At 48.8% G+C, this 24,654-nt stretch overlaps 1 protein-coding gene across 1 annotated transcript in view; it reads right to left on the bottom strand.

The window, feature by feature from the left end:
• Positions 1 to 24,654, bottom strand: part of LOC140128402 (phospholipid scramblase 1-like) — a 69,264-nt gene that overhangs the window by 26,455 nt on the left and 18,155 nt on the right. The window contains exons 2-3 of the mRNA XM_072150096.1: positions 3,444 to 3,490; positions 3,116 to 3,369 (exon numbers count right to left, since the gene is read on the bottom strand). Of these exons, the coding sequence (XP_072006197.1) occupies positions 3,116 to 3,369; positions 3,444 to 3,456 (267 nt within the window). The 5' untranslated portion in view covers positions 3,457 to 3,490. The remainder of the gene's footprint in view (positions 1 to 3,115; positions 3,370 to 3,443; positions 3,491 to 24,654) is intronic.

The following is a 24,654-nucleotide window of genomic DNA, read 5'->3' as shown; positions in this document are numbered from 1 at the left end:
ATCAAACTGTACCACACCCACAATACACTGTACTACACACATACACAACACCCATATCACACTGTACTACACCCATATCACACTGTACTACACCCACATCACACTGTACTACACCCATATCACACTGTACTACACACATACACAACACCCACATAACATTGCACTACACACACAAAACCCACATCACACAACACCTACATCACACTATACTACACACATACACAACACCCATTTCACACTGTACTACACCCACATCACACTGTACTGCACACATACACAACACCCACATAACACACACAACACCCACATCACACAACACCTACATCACACTATACTACACACATACGCAACACCCATATCACACTGTACTACACCCACATCACACTGTACTACACCCACATCACACTGTACTACACACATATCACACTATACTACACCCACATCGGACTGTACTACATACATACACAACACCCATATCATACTGTACTACATACACACACAACACCCACATCACACTATACTACATATATACACAACACCCATATCACACTGTACTACACACATACACAACACCCACATAACATTGCACTACACACACAAAAACACATCACACAACACCTAAATCACACTATACTACACACATACACAACACCCATTTCACACTGTACTACACCCACATCACACTGTACTACACACATATCACACTATACTACACCCACATCGGACTGTACTACATACATACACAGCACGCATATCATACTGTACTACATACACACACAACACCCACATCACACTGTACTACACCCACATCACACTGTACTGCACACATATCACACTATACTACACCCACATCGGACTGTACTACATACATACACAACACGCATATCATACTGTACTACATACACACACAACACCCACATCACACTATACTACATACATACACAACACCCATATCACACTGTACTACACCCACATCACACTGTACTACACCCATATCACACTGAACTACACACATACACAACACCCACATAACACTGCACTACACACACAACACCCACATCACACAACACCTACATCACACTATACTACACACATACACAACACCCATATCACACTGTACTACACCCACATCACACTGTACTACACCCACATCACACTGTACTACACACACAACACCCACATCACACTATACTACACACATACACAGCATCCACATCTCACTGTACTTCATACATACACAACACCCACACTACACTGTACTACACCCAAATCACACTGTACTACAGCCATATCACACTGTACTACACCCATCACACTGTACTACACACATACACAACACCCACATCACACTGTACTACACACACAACACCCACATCACACAACACCCACATCGCTTTGTACTACACACATCACACTGTACTACACTCATATCACACTGTACTTACTACACACATATAACACTGTATTGTACCCATATCACACTGTACTTCACACATATCACACTGTACTACACCCATATCACACTGTATTGTACCCATATCACACTGTACTACACACATATCACACTGTATTGTACCCATATCACACTGTACTACACACATATCACACTGTATTGTACCCATATCACACTGTACTACACACATATCACACTGTACTACACTCATATCACACTGTACTTACTACACACATATAACACTGTATTGTACCCATATCACACTGTACTTCACACATATCACACTGTACTACACTCACATCACACTGCACTACACACATATCACACTGTACTACACACATATCACACTGTATTGTACCCATATCACACTGTACTACACACATATCACACTGTACTACACACATATCACACTGTATTGTTCCCATATCACACTGTACTACACTCACATCACACTGTACTTACTACACACATATCACACTGTATTGTACACATATCACACTGTACTGCACTCACATCACACTGTACTACACACATATCACACTGTACTACACCCACATCACACTGTACTACACACATACACAACACACACATCATACTATACTACACCGACATTACACTGTACTACACACATCACACTGTACTACACTCATATCACACTGTACTTACTACACACATATCACACTGTATTGTACCCATATCACACTGTACTACACACATATCACACTGTACTACACACATATCACACTGTATTGTACCCATATCACACTGAACTACACACATATCACACTGTATTGTACCCATATCACACTGTACTACACACATATCACACTGTACTACACATATATCACACTGTATTGTACCCATATCACACTGTACTACACACATATCACACTGTACTACACCCACATCACACTGTACTACACACATATCACACTGTACTACACACATATCACACTGTATTGTACCCACATCACACTGTACTACACACATATCACACTGTACTACACCCACATCACACTGTACTACACACATATCACACTGTACTACACATATATCACACTGTATTGTACCCATATCACACTGTACTACACACATATCACACTGTACTACACCCACATCACACTGTACTACACACATATCACACTGTACTACACACATATCACACTGTATTGTACCCACATCACACTGTACTACACACATATCACACTGTACTACACCCACATCACACTGTACTACACACATATCACACTGTACTACACATATATCACACTGTATTGTACCCATATCACACTGTACTACACACATATCCCACTGTACTACACCCACATCACACTGTACTACACACATATCACACTGTACTACACACATATCACACTGTATTGTACCCACATCACACGGTACTACACACATATCACACTGTACTACACACATATCACACTGCATTGTACCCACATCACACTGTACTACACACATATCACACTGTAATACACACATATCACACTGTATTGTACCCATATCACACTGTACTACACTCACATCAGACTATACTACACACATACACAACACCTACATCACACTGTACTACACACATACACAACACACACACATCACACTGTACACAGAGAGTGATTGTAGTGGGAGTTAGTTTGGGTGCACACTTACCTGGCTGAGGTACTCTAGTGCACTTGGGGTGCTCCCACTGCTCACAGGCATATACGGGGCTGCTCCCCCTGGGGGAGGGTCATGCTGAGGGTGCGGAGCGGGATGCATGTGGTGCTGAGGAGGGATGCTGCAGCCAGGTCCAGAGTAGTCATGGAAGCCGGGAGTGGGGGGTGGTGGTGGAGCAGAGGGGCTGGCGGGATAAGTGGCCGATGGATATGGTGGACTCGGGTATCCAGCGGCTGGCGAGGGGTAACCTAGGTGAAAAGAGACGGTCAGTGTGAGCTGTGACCCCTCTACATAAAACATATACAGTAAAGGGGGAACCTACCTGGAGCCGCCATGTTCAGTCGGTAACTCACTGATGCATCCGGTGACCTGTAGGATGAGAAGGAAGAAAGAAGGTGAAGACCTGCAGTAGAGGATCCTCAGTGCCCACTCCCTGGAGTGTCAGCGCTCCTTGGCCAGTAGTGTTGGTGTACACTCCAGTGAGTGCAAGAGGTTGGGATGTAGGGTTCACTATGGAGACTCCGGTGAGTGCAGGCAGTTGTCATGTGTAGTTGGTGTACACTCTGGTGAGTACAGATGAATGGCAGACTCCAGTAAGTACAGGTGGTTGGCGAGTGGTGTCAGTGGAGTCTCCAGTGAGTACTGGGGGTTGGCAAGTGGTGTCAGTAGAGTCTCCAGTGATTACAGGTGGTTGGCGAGTGGTGTCAGTGGAGACTCCAGTGAGTACAGGTGGTTGGCGAGTGGTGTCAGTGGAGACTCCAGTAAGTATAGGTGGTTGGCGAGTGGTGTCACTGGAGTCTCCAGTGAGTACAGGTGGTTGGCGAATGGTGTCAGTGGAGACTCCAGTAAGTACAGGTGGTTGGCGAGTGGTGTCAGTAGAGTCTCCAGTGATTACAGGTGGTTGGCGAGTGGTGTCAGTGGAGACTCCCAAAAGTACAGGTGGTTGGCGTGTTGTGTCATACACACTCTGGGTGAATACAGGCTTTTGGCTTATGGAATTGGTGTACACTGCGGTGAGTACAGGAAGACATCATGTAGTGTCGGTGTACACTGACACTACATGCTGTCTGCATGTACTCACTAGTCACCAGAGTGTCCACTGACACTACATGCTGTCTGCCTGTACTCACTAGTCTCCAGAGTGTACACTGACACTACATGCTGTCTGCCTGTACTCACTAGTCACCAGAGTGTACACTGACACTACATACTGTCTGCCTGTACTCACTAGTCACCAGAGTGTACACTGACACTACATGCTGTCTGCCTGTACTCACTAGTCTCCAGAATGTACACAGACACTACATGCTGTCTGCCTGTACTCACTAGTCTCCAGAGTGTCCACTGACACTACATGCTGTCTGCCTGTACTCACTAGTCTCCAGAGTGTCCACTGACACTACATGCTGTCTGCCTGTACTCACTAGTCTCCAGAGTGTACACTGACACTACATGCTGTCTGCCTGTACTCACTAGTCTCCAGAGTGTCCACTGACACTACATGCCGTCTGCCTGTACTCACTAGTCTCCAGTGTACACTGACACTACATGCTGTCTGCCTGTACTCACTAGTCTCCAGAGTGTACACTGACACTACATGCTGTCTGCCTGTACTCACTAGTCTCCAGTGTACACTGACACTACATGCTGTCTGCCTGTACTCACTAGTCACCAGAGTGTACACTGACACTACATGCTGTCTGCCTGTACTCACTAGTCTCCAGAGTGTACACTGACACTACATGCTGTCTGCCTGTACTCACTAGTCTCCAGAGTGTTCACTGACACTACATGCTGTCTGCCTGTACTCACTAGTCTCCAGAGTGTACACTGACACTACATGCTGTCTGCCTGTACTCACTAGTCTCCAGAGTGTCCACTGACACTACATGCTGTCTGCCTGTACTCACTAGTCTCCAGAGTGTACACTGACACTACATGCTGTCTGCCTGTACTCACTAGTCTCCAGTGTACACTGACACTACATGCTGTCTGCCTGTACTCACTAGTCACCAGAGTGTACACTGACACTACATGCTGTCTGCCTGTACTCACTAGCCTCCAGAGTGTACACCGACACTACATGCTGTCTGCCTGTACTCACTTGTCTCCAGAGTGTTCACTGACACTACATGCTGTCTGCCTGTACTCACTAGTCTCCAGAGTGTACACTGACACTACATGCTGTCTGCCTGTACTCACTAGTCTCCAGAGTGTCCACTGACACTACATGCTGTCTGCCTGTACTCACTAGTCTCCAGAGTGTACACTGACACTACATGCTGTCTGCCTGTACTCACTAGTCACCAGAGTGTACACTGACACTACATGCTGTCTGCCTGTACTCACTAGTCACCAGAGTGTACACTGACACTACATACTGTCTGCCTGTACTCACTAGTCTCCAGATGGTACACTGACACTACATGCTGTCTGCCTGTACTCACTAGTCTCCAGAGTGTACACTGACACTACATGCTGTCTGCCTGTACTCACTAGTCACCAGAGTGTACACTGACACTACATACTGTCTGCCTGTACTCACTAGTCACCAGAGTGTACACTGACACTACATGCTGTCTGCCTGTACTCACTAGTCTCCAGAGTGTCCACTGACACTACATGCTGTCTGCCTGTACTCACTAGTCTCCAGAGTGTCCACTGACACTACATGCTGTCTGCCTGTACTCACTAGTCTCCAGAGTGTCCACTGACACTACATGCTGTCTGCCTGTACTCACTAGTCTCCAGAGTGTACACTGACACTACATGCTGTCTGCCTGTATTCACTAGTCTCCAGAGTGTACACTGACACTACATGTTGTCTGCCTGTACTCACTAGTCTCCAGAGTGTCCACTGACACTACATGCTGTCTGCCTGTACTCACTAGTCTCCAGAGTGTACACTGACACTACATGCTGTCTGCCTGTACTCACTAGTCTCCAGAGTGTACATTGACACTACATGCTGTCTGCCTGTACTCACTAGTCTCCAGAGTGTACACTGACACTACATGCTGTCTGCCTGTACTCACTAGTCTCCAGAGTGTACACTGACACTACATGCTGTCTGCCTGTACTCACTAGTCTCCAGAGTGTACACTGACACTACATGCTGTCTGCCTGTACTCACTAGTCTCCAGAGTGTTCACTGACACTACATGCTGTCTGCCTGTACTCACTAGTCTCCAGAGTGTACGCTGACACTACATGCTGTCTGCCTGTACTCACTAGTCTCCAGAGTGTTCACTGACACTACATGCTGTCTGCCTGTACTCACTAGTCTCCAGAGTGTACACTGACACTACATGCTGTCTGCCTGTACTCACTAGTCTCCAGAGTGTACACTGACACTACATGCTGTCTGCCTGTACTCACTAGTCTCCAGAGTGTACACTGACACTACATGCTGTCTGCCTGTACTCACTAGTCTCCAGAGTGTACACTGACACTACATGCTGTCTGCCTGTACTCACTAGTCTCCAGAGTGTCCACTGACACTACATGCTGCCTGCCTGTACTCACTAGTCTCCAGAGTGTACACTGACACTACATGCTGTCTGCCTGTACTCACTAGTCTCCAGAGTGTACACTGACACTACATGCTGTCTGCCTGTACTCACTAGTCTCCAGAGTGTACACTGACACTACATGCTGTCTGCCTGTACTCACTAGTCTCCAGAGTGTACACTGACACTACATGCCGTCTGCCTGTACTCACTAGTCTCCAGAGTGTACACTGACACTACATGCTGTCTGCCTGTACTCACTAGTTTCCAGAGTGTCCACTGACACTACATGATGTCTGCCTGTACTCACTAGTCTCCAGAGTGTACACTGACACTACATGCTGTCTGCCTGTACTCACTAGTCTCCAGAGTGTCCACTGACACTACATGATGTCTGCCTGTACTCACTAGTCTCCAGAGTGTACACTGACACTACATGCTGTCTGCCTGTACTCACTAGTCTCCAGAGTGTACACTGACACTACATGCTGTCTGCCTGTACTCACTAGTCTTCAGAGTGTACACTGACACTACATGCCGCCTGCCTGTACTCACTAGTCTCCAGAGTGTACACTGACACTACATGCTGCCTGCCTGTACTCACTAGTCTCCAGAGTGTACACTGACACTACATGCTGTCTGCCTGTACTCACTAGTCTCCAGAGTGTACACTGACACTACATGCTGTCTGCCTGTACTCACTAGTCTCCAGAGTGTACACTGACACTACATGCTGCCTGCCTGTACTCACTAGTCTCCAGAGTGTACACTGACACTACATGCTGTCTGCCTGTACTCACTAGTCTTCAGAGTGTACACTGACACTACATGCTGCCTGCCTGTACTCACTAGTCTCCAGAGTGTACACTGACACTACATGCTGCCTGCCTGTACTCACTAGTCTCCAGAGTGTACACTGACACTACTTGCTGTCTGCCTGTACTCACTAGTCTCCAGAGTGTACACTGACACTACATGCTGTCTGCCTGTACTCACTAGTCTCCAGAGTGTCCACTGACACTACATGCTGTCTGCCTGTACTCACTAGTCTCCAGAGTGTACACTGACACTACATGCTGTCTGCCTGTACTCACTAGTCTCCAGAGTGTCCACTGACACTACATGCCGTCTGCCTGTACTCACTAGTCTCCAGTGTACACTGACACTACATGCTGTCTGCCTGTACTCACTAGTCTCCAGAGTGTACACTGACACTACATGCTGTCTGCCTGTACTCACTAGTCTCCAGTGTACACTGACACTACATGCTGTCTGCCTGTACTCACTAGTCACCAGAGTGTACACTGACACTACATGCTGTCTGCCTGTACTCACTAGTCTCCAGAGTGTACACCGACACTACATGCTGTCTGCCTGTACTCACTAGTCTCCAGAGTGTTCACTGACACTACATGCTGTCTGCCTGTACTCACTAGTCTCCAGAGTGTCCACTGACACTACATGCTGTCTGCCTGTACTCACTAGTCTCCAGAGTGTCCACTGACACTACATGCTGTCTGCCTGTACTCACTAGTCTCCAGAGTGTACACTGACACTACATGCTGTCTGCCTGTACTCACTAGTCTCCAGTGTACACTGACACTACATGCTGTCTGCCTGTACTCACTAGTCACCAGAGTGTCCACTGACACTACATGCTGTCTGCCTGTACTCACTAGTCTCCAGAGTGTCCACTGACACTACATGCTGTCTGCCTGTACTCACTAGTCTCCAGAGTGTCCACTGACACTACATGCTGTCTGCCTGTACTCACTAGTCTCCAGAGTGTCCACTGACACTACATGCTGTCTGCCTGTACTCACTAGTCTCCAGAGTGTACACTGACACTACATGCTGTCTGCCTGTACTCACTAGTCTCCAGTGTACACTGACACTACATGCTGTCTGCCTGTACTCACTAGTCACCAGAGTGTACACTGACACTACATGCTGTCTGCCTGTACTCACTAGCCTCCAGAGTGTACACCGACACTACATGCTGTCTGCCTGTACTCACTTGTCTCCAGAGTGTTCACTGACACTACATGCTGTCTGCCTGTACTCACTAGTTTCCAGAGTGTACACTGACACTACATGCTGTCTGCCTGTACTCACTAGTCTCCAGAGTGTACACTGACACTACATGCTGTCTGCCTGTACTCACTAGTCTCCAGAGTGTCCACTGACACTACATGCTGTCTGCCTGTACTCACTAGTCTCCAGAGTGTACACTGACACTACATGCTGTCTGCCTGTACTCACTAGTCACCAGAGTGTACACTGACACTACATGCTGTCTGCCTGTACTCACTAGTCACCAGAGTGTACACTGACACTACATACTGTCTGCCTGTACTCACTAGTCTCCAGATGGTACACTGACACTACATGCTGTCTGCCTGTACTCACTAGTCTCCAGAGTGTACACTGACACTACATGCTGTCTGCCTGTACTCACTAGTCACCAGAGTGTACACTGACACTACATACTGTCTGCCTGTACTCACTAGTCACCAGAGTGTACACTGACACTACATGCTGTCTGCCTGTACTCACTAGTCTCCAGAGTGTCCACTGACACTACATGCTGTCTGCCTGTACTCACTAGTCTCCAGAGTGTCCACTGACACTACATGCTGTCTGCCTGTACTCACTAGTCTCCAGAGTGTCCACTGACACTACATGCTGTCTGCCTGTACTCACTAGTCTCCAGAGTGTACACTGACACTACATGCTGTCTGCCTGTATTCACTAGTCTCCAGAGTGTACACTGACACTACATGTTGTCTGCCTGTACTCACTAGTCTCCAGAGTGTCCACTGACACTACATGCTGTCTGCCTGTACTCACTAGTCTCCAGAGTGTACACTGACACTACATGCTGTCTGCCTGTACTCACTAGTCTCCAGAGTGTACATTGACACTACATGCTGTCTGCCTGTACTCACTAGTCTCCAGAGTGTACACTGACACTACATGCTGTCTGCCTGTACTCACTAGTCTCCAGAGTGTACACTGACACTACATGCTGTCTGCCTGTACTCACTAGTCTCCAGAGTGTACACTGACACTACATGCTGTCTGCCTGTACTCACTAGTCTCCAGAGTGTTCACTGACACTACATGCTGTCTGCCTGTACTCACTAGTCTCCAGAGTGTACGCTGACACTACATGCTGTCTGCCTGTACTCACTAGTCTCCAGAGTGTTCACTGACACTACATGCTGTCTGCCTGTACTCACTAGTCTCCAGAGTGTACACTGACACTACATGCTGTCTGCCTGTACTCACTAGTCTCCAGAGTGTACACTGACACTACATGCTGTCTGCCTGTACTCACTAGTCTCCAGAGTGTACACTGACACTACATGCTGTCTGCCTGTACTCACTAGTCTCCAGAGTGTACACTGACACTACATGCCGTCTGCCTGTACTCACTAGTCTCCAGAGTGTACACTGACACTACATGCTGTCTGCCTGTACTCACTAGTTTCCAGAGTGTACACTGACACTACATGCTGTCTGCCTGTACTCACTAGTCTCCAGAGTGTACACTGACACTACATGCTGTCTGCCTGTACTCACTAGTCTTCAGAGTGTACACTGACACTACATGCTGCCTGCCTGTACTCACTAGTCTCCAGAGTGTACACTGACACTACATGCTGCCTGCCTGTACTCACTAGTCTCCAGAGTGTACACTGACACTACATGCTGTCTGCCTGTACTCACTAGTCTCCAGAGTGTACACTGACACTACATGCTGCCTGCCTGTACTCACTAGTCTCCAGAGTGTACACTGACACTACATGCTGTCTGCCTGTACTCACTAGTCTTCAGAGTGTACACTGACACTACATGCTGCCTGCCTGTACTCACTAGTCTCCAGAGTGTACACTGACACTACATGCTGCCTGCCTGTACTCACTAGTCTCCAGAGTGTACACTGACACTACATGCTGTCTGCCTGTACTCACTAGTCTCCAGAGTGTACACTGACACTACATGCTGTCTGCCTGTACTCACTAGTCTCCAGAGTGTCCACTGACACTACATGCTGTCTGCCTGTACTCACTAGTCTCCAGAGTGTCCACTGACACTACATGCTGTCTGCCTGTACTCACTAGTCTCCAGAGTGTACACTGACACTACATGCTGTCTGCCTGTACTCACTAGTCTCCAGAGTGTACACTGACACTACATGCCGTCTGCCTGTACTCACTAGTCTCAAGAGTGTACACTGACACTACATGCTGTCTGCCTGTACTCACTAGTTTCCAGAGTGTACACTGACACTACATGCTGTCTGCCTGTACTCACTAGTCTTCAGAGTGTACACTGACACTACATGCTGTCTGCCTGTACTCACTAGTCTTCAGAGTGTACACTGACACTACCTGCTGTCTGCCTGTACTCACTAGTCTCCAGAGTGTACACTGACACTACATGCTGTCTGCCTGTACTCACTAGTCTCCAGAGTGTCCACTGACACTACATGCTGTCTGCCTGTACTCACTAGTCTCCAGAGTGTTCACTGACACTACATGCTGTCTGCCTGTACTCACTATTCTCCAGAGTGTACACTGACACTACATGCTGTCTGCCTGTACTCACTAGTCTCCAGAGTGTACACTGACACTACATGCTGTCTGCCTGTACTCACTAGTCTCCAGAGTGTACACTGACACTACATGCCGTCTGCCTGTACTCACTAGTCACCAGAGTGTACACTGACACTACATGCTGTCTGCCTGTACTCACTAGTCTCCAGAGTGTACACTGACACTACATGCTGTCTGCCTGTACTCACTAGTCTCCAGAGTGTACACTGACACTACATGCTGTCTGCCTGTACTCACTAGTCTCCAGAGTGTACATTGACACTACATACTGTCTGCCTGTACTCACTAGTCTCCAGAGTGTACACTGACACTACATGCTGTCTGCCTGTACTCACTAGTCTCCAGAGTGTTCACTGACACTACATGCTGTCTGCCTGTACTCACTAGTCTCCAGAGTGTACACTGACACTACATGCTGTCTGCCTGTACTCACTAGTCTCCAGAGTGTACACTGACACTACATGTCGTCTGCCTGTACTCACTAGTCTCCAGAGTGTACACTGACACTACATGTCGTCTACCTGTACTCACTAGTCTCCAGAGTGTACACTGACACTTTATGCTGTCTGCCTGTACTCACTAGTCTCCAGAGTGTACACTGACACTACATGATGTCTGCCTGTACTCAATAGTCTCCAGAGTGTACACTGACACTACATGCTGTCTGCCTGTACTCACTAGTCTCCAGAGTGTACACTGACACTACATGCTGTCTGCCTGTACTCACTAGTCTCCAGAGTGTCCCCTGACACTACATGCTGTCTGCCTGTACTCACTAGTCTCCAGAGTGTCCACTGACACTACATGCTATCTGCCTGTACTCACTAGTCTCCAGAGTGTACACTGACACTACATGCTGTCTGCCTGTACTCACTAGTCTCCAGAGTGTTCACTGACACTACATGCTGTCTGCCTGTACTCACTAGTCTCCAGTGTACACTGACACTACATGCTGTCTGCCTGTACTCACTAGTCACCAGAGTGTACACTGACACTACATGCTGTCTGCCTGTACTCACTAGTCTCCAGAGTGTACACCGACACTACATGCTGTCTGCCTGTACTCACTAGTCTCCAGAGTGTTCACTGACACTACATGCTGTCTGCCTGTACTCACTAGTCTCCAGAGTGTCCACTGACACTACATGCTGTCTGCCTGTACTCACTAGTCTCCAGAGTGTCCACTGACACTACATGCTGTCTGCCTGTACTCACTAGTCTCCAGAGTGTACACTGACACTACATGCTGTCTGCCTGTACTCACTAGTCTCCAGTGTACACTGACACTACATGCTGTCTGCCTGTACTCACTAGTCACCAGAGTGTACACTGACACTACATGCTGTCTGCCTGTACTCACTAGCCTCCAGAGTGTACACCGACACTACATGCTGTCTGCCTGTACTCACTTGTCTCCAGAGTGTACACCGACACTACATGCTGTCTGCCTGTACTCACTAGTCTCCAGAGTGTACACTGACACTACATGCTGTCTGCCTGTACTCACTAGTCTCCAGAGTGTACACTGACACTACATGCTGTCTGCCTGTACTCACTAGTCTCCAGAGTGTCCACTGACACTACATGCTGTCTGCCTGTACTCACTAGTCTCCAGAGTGTACACTGACACTACATGCTGTCTGCCTGTACTCACTAGTCACCAGAGTGTACACTGACACTACATGCTGTCTGCCTGTACTCACTAGTCACCAGAGTGTACACTGACACTACATACTGTCTGCCTGTACTCACTAGTCTCCAGATGGTACACTGACACTACATGCTGTCTGCCTGTACTCACTAGTCTCCAGAGTGTACACTGACACTACATGCTGTCTGCCTGTACTCACTAGTCACCAGAGTGTACACTGACACTACATACTGTCTGCCTGTACTCACTAGTCACCAGAGTGTACACTGACACTACATGCTGTCTGCCTGTACTCACTAGTCTCCAGAGTGTCCACTGACACTACATGCTGTCTGCCTGTACTCACTAGTCTCCAGAGTGTCCACTGACACTACATGCTGTCTGCCTGTACTCACTAGTCTCCAGAGTGTCCACTGACACTACATGCTGTCTGCCTGTACTCACTAGTCTCCAGAGTGTACACTGACACTACATGCTGTCTGCCTGTATTCACTAGTCTCCAGAGTGTACACTGACACTACATGTTGTCTGCCTGTACTCTCTAGTCTCCAGAGTGTCCACTGACACTACATGCTGTCTGCCTGTACTCACTAGTCTCCAGAGTGTACACTGACACTACATGCTGTCTGCCTGTACTCACTAGTCTCCAGAGTGTACATTGACACTACATGCTGTCTGCCTGTACTCACTAGTCTCCAGAGTGTACACTGACACTACATGCTGTCTGCCTGTACTCACTAGTCTCCAGAGTGTACACTGACACTACATGCTGTCTGCCTGTACTCACTAGTCTCCAGAGTGTACACTGACACTACATGCTGTCTGCCTGTACTCACTAGTCTCCAGAGTGTTCACTGACACTACATGCTGTCTGCCTGTACTCACTAGTTTCCAGAGTGTACACTGACACTACATGCTGTCTGCCTGTACTCACTAGTCTCCAGAGTGTACACTGACACTACATGCTGTCTGCCTGTACTCACTAGTCTCCAGAGTGTTCACTGACACTACATGCTGTCTGCCTGTACTCACTAGTCTCCAGAGTGTACACTGACACTACATGCTGTCTGCCTGTACTCACTAGTCTCCAGAGTGTACACTGACACTACATGCTGTCTGCCTGTACTCACTAGTCTCCAGAGTGTACACTGACACTACATGCTGTCTGCCTGTACTCACTAGTCTCCAGAGTGTACACTGACACTACATGCCGTCTGCCTGTACTCACTAGTCTCCAGAGTGTACACTGACACTACATGCTGTCTGCCTGTACTCACTAGTTTCCAGAGTGTACACTGACACTACATGCTGTCTGCCTGTACTCACTAGTCTCCAGAGTGTACACTGACACTACATGCTGTCTGCCTGTACTCACTAGTCTCCAGAGTGTACACTGACACTACATGCCGTCTGCCTGTACTCACTAGTCTCCAGAGTGTACACTGACACTACATGCTGTCTGCCTGTACTCACTAGTTTCCAGAGTGTACACTGACACTACATGCTGTCTGCCTGTACTCACTAGTCTCCAGAGTGTACACTGACACTACATGCTGTCTGCCTGTACTCACTAGTCTTCAGAGTGTACACTGACACTACATGCTGCCTGCCTGTACTCACTAGTCTCCAGAGTGTACACTGACACTACATGCTGTCTGCCTGTACTCACTAGTCTCCAGAGTGTACACTGACACTACATGCTGCCTGCCTGTACTCACTAGTCTCCAGAGTGTACACTGACACTACATGCTGTCTGCCTGTACTCACTAGTCTCCAGAGTGTACACTGACACTACATGCTGTCTGCCTGTACTCACTAGTCTCCAGAGTGTACACTGACACTACATGCTGCCTGCCTGTACTCACTAGTCTCCAGAGTGTACACTGACACTACATGCTGTCTGCCTGTACTCACTAGTCTCCAGAGTGTACACTGACACTACATGCTGCCTGCCTGTACTCACTAGTCTTCAGAGTGTACACTGACACTACATGCTGCCTGCCTGTACTCACTAGTCTCCAGAGTGTACACTGACACTACATGCTGCCTGCCTGTACTCACTAGTCTCCAGAGTGTACACTGACACTACATGCTGTCTGCCTGTACTCACTAGTCTCCAGAGTGTACACTGACACTACATGCTGTCTGCCTGTACTCACTAGTCTCCAGAGTGTCCACTGACACTACATGCTGTCTGCCTGTACTCACTAGTCTCCAGAGTGTCCACTGACACTACATGCTGTCTGCCTGTACTCACTAGTCTCCAGAGTGTACACTGACACTACATGCTGTCTGCCTGTACTCACTAGTCTCCAGAGTGTACACTGACACTACATGCCGTCTGCCTGTACTCACTAGTCTCAAGAGTGTACACTGACACTACATGCTGTCTGCCTGTACTCACTAGTTTCCAGAGTGTACACTGACACTACATGCTGTCTGCCTGTACTCACTAGTCTTCAGAGTGTACACTGACACTACATGCTGTCTGCCTGTACTCACTAGTCTTCAGAGTGTACACTGACACTACATGCTGTCTGCCTGTACTCACTAGTCTCCAGAGTGTACACTGACACTACATGCTGTCTGCCTGTACTCACTAGTCTCCAGAGTGTCCACTGACACTACATGCTGTCTGCCTGTACTCACTAGTCTCCAGAGTGTTCACTGACACTACATGCTGTCTGCCTGTACTCACTATTCTCCAGAGTGTACACTGACACTACATGCTGTCTGCCTGTACTCACTAGTCTCCAGAGTGTACACTGACACTACATGCTGTCTGCCTGTACTCACTAGTCTCCAGAGTGTACACTGACACTACATGCCGTCTGCCTGTACTTACTAGTCACCAGAGTGTACACTGACACTACATGCTGTCTGCCTGTACTCACTAGTCTCCAGAGTGTACACTGACACTACATGCTGTCTGCCTGTACTCACTAGTCTCCAGAGTGTACACTGACACTACATGCTGTCTGCCTGTACTCACTAGTCTCCAGAGTGTACATTGACACTACATACTGTCTGCCTGTACTCACTAGTCTCCAGAGTGTACACTGACACTACATGCTGTCTGCCTGTACTCACTAGTCTCCAGAGTGTACACTGACACTACATGTCGTCTGCCTGTACTCACTAGTCTCCAGAGTGTACACTGACACTACATGTCGTCTACCTGTACTCACTAGTCTCCAGAGTGTACACTGACACTACATGCTGTCTGCCTGTACTCACTAGTCTCCAGAGTGTACACTGACACTACATGATGTCTGCCTGTACTCAATAGTCTCCAGAGTGTACACTGACACTACATGCTGTCTGCCTGTACTCACTAGTCTCCAGAGTGTACACTGACACTACATGCTGTCTGCCTGTACTCACTAGTCTCCAGAGTGTCCACTGACACTACATGCTGTCTGCCTGTACTCACTAGTCTCCAGAGTGTCCACTGACACTACATGCTATCTGCCTGTACTCACTAGTCTCCAGAGTGTACACTGACACTACATGCTGTCTGCCTGTACTCACTAGTCTCCAGAGTGTTCACTGACACTACATGCTGTCTGCCTGTACTCACTAGTCTCCAGAGTGTACACTGACACTACATGCTGTCTGCCTGTACTCACTAGTCTCCAGAGTGTTCACTGACACTACATGCTGTCTGCCTGTACTCACTAGTCACCAGAGTGTACACTGGCACTACATGCTGTCTGCCTGTACTCACTAGTCACCAGAGTGTACACTGACACTACATGCTGTCTGCCTGTACTCACTAGTCTCCAGAGTGTACACTGACACTACATGCTGTCTGCCTGTACTCACTAGTCTCCAGAGTGTACACTGACACTACATGCTGTCTGCCTGTACTCACTAGTCTCCAGAGTGTACACTGACACTACATCTCGTCTGCCTGTACTGACTAGTCTCCAGAGTGTCCACTGACACTACATGCTGTCTGCCTGTACTCACTAGTCTCCAGAGTGTCCACTGACACTACATGCTGTCTGCCTGTACTCACTAGTCTCCAGAGTGTACACTGACACTACATGCTGTCTGCCTGTACTCATTAGTCTCCAGAGTGTACACTGACACTACATGCTGTCTGCCTGTACTCACTAGTCTCCAGAGTGTACACTGACACTACATGCTGTCTGCCTGTACTCACTAGTCTCCAGAGTGTCCACTGACACTACATGCTGTCTGCCTGTACTCACTAGTCTCCAGAGTGTACACTGACACTACATGCTGTCTGCCTGTACTCACTAGTCACCAGAGTGTACACTGACACTACATGCTGTCTGCCTGTACTCACTAGTCTTCAGAGTGTACACTGACACTACATGCTGTCTGCCTGTACTCACTAGTCTCCAGAGTGTACACTGACACTACATGCTGTCTGCCTGTACTCACTGGTCTCCAGTGTACACTGACACTACATGCTGTCTGCCTGTACTCACTAGTCTCCAGAGTGTACACTGACACTACATGCTGTCTGCCTGTACTCACTAGTCACCAGAGTGTACACTGACACTACATACTGTCTGCCTGTACTCACTAGTCACCAGAGTGTACACTGACACTACATGCTGTCTGCCTGTACTCACTAGTCTCCAGAATGTACACAGACACTACATGCTGTCTGCCTGTACTCACTAGTCTCCAGAGTGTTCACTGACACTACATGCTGTCTGCCTGTACTCACTAGTCTCCAGAGTGTACACTGACACTACATGCTGTCTGCCTGTACTCACTAGTCTCCAGAGTGTCCACTGACACTACATGCTGTCTGCCTGTACTCACTAGTCTCCAGAGTGTACACTGACACTACATGCTGTCTGCCTGTACTCACTAGTCTCCAGTGTACACTGACACTACATGCTGTCTGCCTGTACTCACTAGTCACCAGAGTGTACACTGACACTACATGCTGTCTGCCTGTACTCACTAGTCTCCAGAGTGTACACCGACACTACATGCTGTCTGCCTGTACTCACTAGTCTCCAGAGTGTTCACTGACACTACATGCTGTCTGCCTGTACTCACTAGTCTCCAGAGTGTCCACTGACACTACATGCTGTCTGCCTGTACTCACTAGTCTCCAGAGTGTCCACTGACACTACATGCTGTCTGCCTGTACTCACTAGTCTCCAGAGTGTACACTGACACTACATGCTGTCTGCCTGTACTCACTAGTCTCCAGTGTACACTGACACTACATGCTGTCTGCCTGTACTCACTAGTCACCAGAGTGTACACTGACACTACATGCTGTCTGCCTGTACTCACTAGCCTCCAGAGTGTACACCGACACTACATGCTGTCTGCCTATACTCACTAGTCTCCAGAGTGTTCACTGACACTACATGCTGTCTGCCTGTACTCACTAGTCTCCAGAGTGTACACTGACACTACATGCTGTCTGCCTGTACTCACTAGTCTCCAGAGTGTCCACTGACACTACATGCTGTCTGCCTGTACTCACTAGTCTCCAGAGTGTACACTGACACTACATGCTGTCTGCCTGTACTCACTAGTCACCAGAGTGTACACTGACACTACATGCTGTCTGCCTGTACTCACTAGTCACCAGAGTGTACACTGACACTACATACTGTCTGCCTGTACTCACTAGTCTCCAGATGGTACACTGACACTACATGCTGTCTGCCTGTACTCACTAGTCTCCACAGTGTACACTGACACTACATGCTGTCTGCCTGTACTCACTAGTCACCAGAGTGTACACTGACACTACATACTGTCTGCCTGTACTCACTAGTCACCAGAGTGTACACTGACACTACATGCTGTCTGCCTGTACTCACTAGTCTCCAGAGTGTCCACTGACACTACATGCTGTCTGCCTGTACTCACTAGTCTCCAGAGTGTCCACTGACACTACATGCTGTCTGCCTGTACTCACTAGTCTCCAGAGTGTCCACTGACACTACATGCTGTCTGCCTGTACTCACTAGTCTCCAGAGTGTCCACTGACACTACATGCTATCTGCCTGTACTCACTAGTCTCCAGAGTGTACACTGACACTACATGCTGTCTGCCTGTACTCACTAGTCTCCAGTGTACACTGACACTACATGCTGTCTGCCTGTACTCACTAGTCTCCAGAGTGTACACTGACACTACATGCTGTCTGCCTGTACTCACTAGTCTCCAGAGTGTACACTGACACTACATGCTGTCTGCCTGTACTCACTAGTCTCCAGAGTGTTCACTGACACTACATGCTGTCTGCCTGTACTCACTAGTCTCCAGAGTGTACACTGACACTACATGCTGTCTGCCTGTACTCACTAGTCTCCAGAGTGTACACTGACACTACATGCTGTCTGCCTGTACTCACTAGTCTCCAGAGTGTCCACTGACACTACATGCTGTCTGCCTGTACTCACTAGTCTCCAGAGTGTCCACTGACACTACATGCTGTCTGCCTGTACTCACTAGTCTCCAGAGTGTACACTGACACTACATGCTGTCTGCCTGTACTCACTAGTCTCCAGAGTGTACACTGACACTACATACTCTCTGCCTGTACTCACTAGTCTCCAGAGTGTACACTGACACTACATGCTGTCTGCCTGTACTCACTAGTCTCCAGAGTGTACACTGACACTACATGCTGTCTGCCTGTACTCACTAGTCTCCAGTGTACACTGACACTACATGCTGTCTGCCTGTACTCACTAGTCTCCAGAGTGTACACTGACACTACATGCTGTCTGCCTGTACTCACTAGTCTCCAGAGTGTACACTGACACTACATGCTGTCTGCCTGTACTCACTAGTCTCCAGAGTGTACACTGACACTACATGCTGTCTGCCTGTACTCACTAGTCTCCAGAGTGTACACTGACACTACATGCTGTCTGCCTGTACTCACTAGTCTCCAGAGTGTACATTGACACTACATACTGTCTGCCTGTACTCACTAGTCTCCAGTGTACACTGACACTACATGCCGTCTGCCTGTACTCACTAGTCTCCAGAGTGTCCACTGACACTACATGCTGTCTGCCTGTACTCACTAGTCTCCAGAGTGTACACTGACACTACATGCTGTCTGCCTGTACTCACTAGTCTCCAGAGTGTACACTGACACTACATGCTGTCTGCCTGTACTCACTAGTCTCCAGAGTGTACACTGACACTACATGCTGTCTGCCTGTACTCACTAGTCTCCAGAGTGTACACTGACACTACATGCTGTCTGCCTGTACTCACTAGTCTCCAGAGTGTACACTGACACTACATGCTGTCTGCCTGTACTCACTAGTCTCCAGAGTGTACACTGACACTACATGCTGTCTGCCTGTACTCACTAGTCTCCAGAGTGTACACTGACACTACATGCTGTCTGCCTGTACTCACTAGTCTCCAGAGTGTACACTGACACTACATGCTGTCTGCCTGTACTCACTAGTCTCCAGAGTGTACACTGACACTACATGCTGTCTGCCTGTACTCACTAGTCTCCAGAGTGTACACTGACACTACATGCTGTCTGCCTGTACTCACTAGTCTCCAGAGTGTACACTGACACTACATGCTGTCTGCCTGTACATTAGCTGGTATATACTGGTGTATTTTTGTATGTGCTGGTGTGTCCAGGTGTTCACAGGTCAGTCCTGGTTTATGCTGGTATATACTCGTGTATCCCGGTGTATGCTGGTATATACTGCTATATACTGGTGTACCCCGGTGTATGATTGTATATACTGGTGAATTCCGGTGTATGCTGGTATATACTGCTATATACTGGTGTATCCCGGTGCATGCTGGTATATACTGGTGTATCCCGGTGTATGCTGGTATATACTGCTTTATACTGGTGTACCCCGGTGTATGATTGTATATGCTGGTGAATTCCGGTGTATGCTGGTATATACTGCTATATACTGGTGTATCCCGGTGCATGCTGGTGTATACTGGTGTATATTGCTGTATCCTGGATAATTTGAGAGATGTATATATTCAGTATCTGTATAATTTATAATATGCTGTTAAATTTCTTTCTCTGTTTAGGAACTTGGTGGGTGATGGTCATGTGGGAGGATCTGGACTGGGTGGGTGTGTTCTGGATGGTCATGTGGGAGGATCTCGGCTGGGTGGGTGTGTTCTGGATGGTCCTGCTGTGGTACTGGGTGGGTGTGTTGTGGCATGTAGGATCCTGGGCAGGCCGGTCGAGCGGCTGACTTTTGGGTGTGTCCCGTCTCCTACATGAAATAGTTGTGTAGCAGCGACCAAAGAATTTGAGGTTTGACTCATTGGCCCCGTTCTATTATAGTGTCTAACCAGTTTTCTAGTACTTAGTGCTGATAGAAGGTCTTTGTATCTTGTACATGTTATAAAGTGTCTGCACCAGACTGCACAGGAGGGGGGACACTGGACATAGTACAGACTGCACAGAAGGGAGCACACTGCACATAGTACAGACTGCACAGGAGGGAGGACACTGCACATAGTACAGACTGCACAGGAGAGAGGACAATGCACATAGTACAGACTGCACAGGAGGGAGGAGACTGCACATAGTACAGACTGCACAGGAGGGAGGACACTGCACATAGTCCAGACTGCACAGGAGGGGGGACACTGGACATAGTACAGACTGCACAGAAGGGAACAAACTGCACATAGTACAGACTGCACAGGAGGGAGGACACTGCACATAGTACAGACTGCACAGGAGGGAGGACACTGCACATAGTACAGACTGCACAGGAGGGAGGACACTGCACATAGTACAGACTGCACAGGAGGGAGGACACTGCACATAGTACAGACTGCACAGGAGAGAGGACAATGCACATAGTACAGACTGCACAGGAGGGAGGAGACTGCACATAGTACAGACTGCACAGGAGGGAGGACACTGCACATAGTAGAGACTGCACAGGAGGGAGGACACTGCACATAGTACAGACTGCACAGGAGGGAGGACACTGCACATAGTACAGACTGCACAGGAGGGAGGACACTGCACATAGTACAGACTGCACAGGAGAGAGGACACTGCACATAGTACAGACTGCACAGGAGGGAGGACACTGCACATTGTACAGACTGCACAGGAGGGAGGACACTGCACATAGTACAGACTGCACAGGAGGGAGGACACTGCACATAGTACAGACTGCACAGGAGAGAGGACACTGCACATAGTACAGACTGCACAGGAAGGAGGACACTGCACATAGTACAGACTGCACAGGAGGGCGGACACTGCACATAGTACAGACTGCACAGGAGGAGGACACTGCACATAGTACAGACTGCACAGGAGGGAGGACACTGCACATAGTACAGACTGCACAGGAGGAGGACACTGCACAGGAGGGAGGACACTGCACATAGTACAGACTGCACAGGAGGGAGGACACTGCACATAGTACAGACTGCACAGGAGGGAGGACACTGCACATAGTACAGACTGCACAGGAGGGAGGACACTGCACATAGTACAGACTGCACAGGAGGAGGACACTGCACATAGTACAGACTGCACAGGAGGAGGACACTGCACAGGAGGGAGGACACTGCACATAGTACAGACTGCACAGGAGGGAGGACACTGCACATAGTACAGACTGCACAGGAGGGAGGACACTGCACATAGTACAGACTGCACAGGAGGGAGGACACTGCACATAGTACAGACTGCACAGGAGAGAGGACAATGCACATAGTACAGACTGCACAGGAGGGAGGAGACTGCACATAGTACAGACTGCACAGGAGGGAGGACACTGCACATAGTAGAGACTGCACAGGAGGGAGGACACTGCACATTGTACAGACTGCACAGGAGGGAGGACACTGCACATAGTACAGACTGCACAGGAGGGAGGACACTGCACATAGTACAGACTGCACAGGAGGGAGGACACTGCACATAGTACAGACTGCACAGGAGGGAGGACACTGCACATAGTACAGACTGCACAGGAGGGAGGACACTGCACATTGTACAGACTGCACAGGAGGGAGGACACTGCACATAGTACAGACTGCACAGGAGGAGGACACTGCACATAGTACAGACTGCACAGGAGGGAGGACACTGCACATAGTACAGACTGCACAGGAGGAGGACACTGCACATAGTACAGACTGCACAGGAGGGAGGAAACTGCACATAGTACAGACTGCATAGGAGGGAGGAGACTGCACATAGTACAGACTGCACAGGAGGGAGGACACTGCACATAGTACCGACTGCACAGAAGGGAGGACACTGCACATAGTACAGACTGCACAGGAGGGAGGACACTGCACATAGTACAGACTGCACAGGAGGGGGGGCACTGGACAAAGTACAGACTGCACAGAAGGGAGGACACTGCACATAGTACAGACTGCACAGGAGGAGGGGCACTGGACATAGTACAGACTGCTCAGAAGGGAGGACACTGCACATAGTACAGACTGCACAGAAGAGAGGACACTGCACATAGTACAGACTGCACAGGAGGGAGGACACTGCACATAGTACAGACTGCACAGGAGGGGGGACACTGGACATAGCACAGACTGCATAGAAGGGAGGACACAGCACATAGTACAGACTGCACAGGAGGGGGGACACTGGACATAGTACAGACTGCTCAGAAGGGAGGACACTGCACATAGTACAGACTGCACAGAAGGGAGGAGACTGCACATAGTACAGACTGCACAGGAGGGGGGACACTAGACATAGCACAGACTGCACAGAAGGGAGGACACAGCACATAGTACAGACTGCACAGGAGGGAGGACACTTTACATAGTACAGACTGCACAGGAGGGAGGAGACTGCATATAGTACAGACTGCACAGGAGGGGGGACACTGCACATAGTACAGACTGCACAGGAGGGAGGACACTGCACATAGTACAGACTGCACAGGAGGGAGGACACTGCACATAGTACAGACTGCACAGGAGGGAGGACACTGCACATAGTACAGACTGTACAGGAGGGAGGACACTGCACATAGTACAGACTGCACAGGAGGGAGGACACTGCACATAGTACAGACTGTACAGGAGGAGGGGCACTGGACATAGTACAGACTGCTCAGAAGGGAGGACACTGCACATAGTACAGACTGCACAGAAGAGAGGACACTGCACATAGTACAGACTGCACAGGAGGGAGGACACTGCACATAGTACAGACTGCACAGGAGGAGGGGCACTGGACATAGTACAGACTGCTCAGAAGGGAGGACACTGCACATAGTACAGACTGCACAGAAGAGAGGACACTGCACATAGTACAGACTGCACAGGAGGGGGGACACTGGACATAGCACAGACTGCATAGAAGGGAGGACACAGCACATAGTACAGACTGCACAGGAGGGGGGACACTGGACATAGTACAGACTGCTCAGAAGGGAGGACACTGCACATAGTACAGACTGCACAGAAGGGAGGAGACTGCACATAGTACAGACTGCACAGGAGGGGGGACACTTGACATAGCACAGACTGCACAGAAGGGAGGACACAGCACATAGTACAGACTGCACAGGAGGGAGGACACTTTACATAGTACAGACTGCACAGGAGGGAGGAGACTGCATATAGTACAGACTGCACAGGAGGGAGGAGACTGCACATAGTACAGACTGCACAGGAGGGAGGACACTGCACATAGTACAGACTGCACAGGAGGGAGGATACTGGACATAGTACAGACTGCACAGGAGGGAGGACACTGCACATAGTACAGACTGCACAGG

This window comes from Engystomops pustulosus, chromosome 4, assembly GCF_040894005.1.
Source record: "Engystomops pustulosus chromosome 4, aEngPut4.maternal, whole genome shotgun sequence".
In the NCBI taxonomy this organism is placed as follows: Eukaryota; Metazoa; Chordata; class Amphibia; order Anura; family Leptodactylidae; genus Engystomops; species Engystomops pustulosus.
This window is presented reverse-complemented; position numbering and strand designations above follow the sequence as displayed.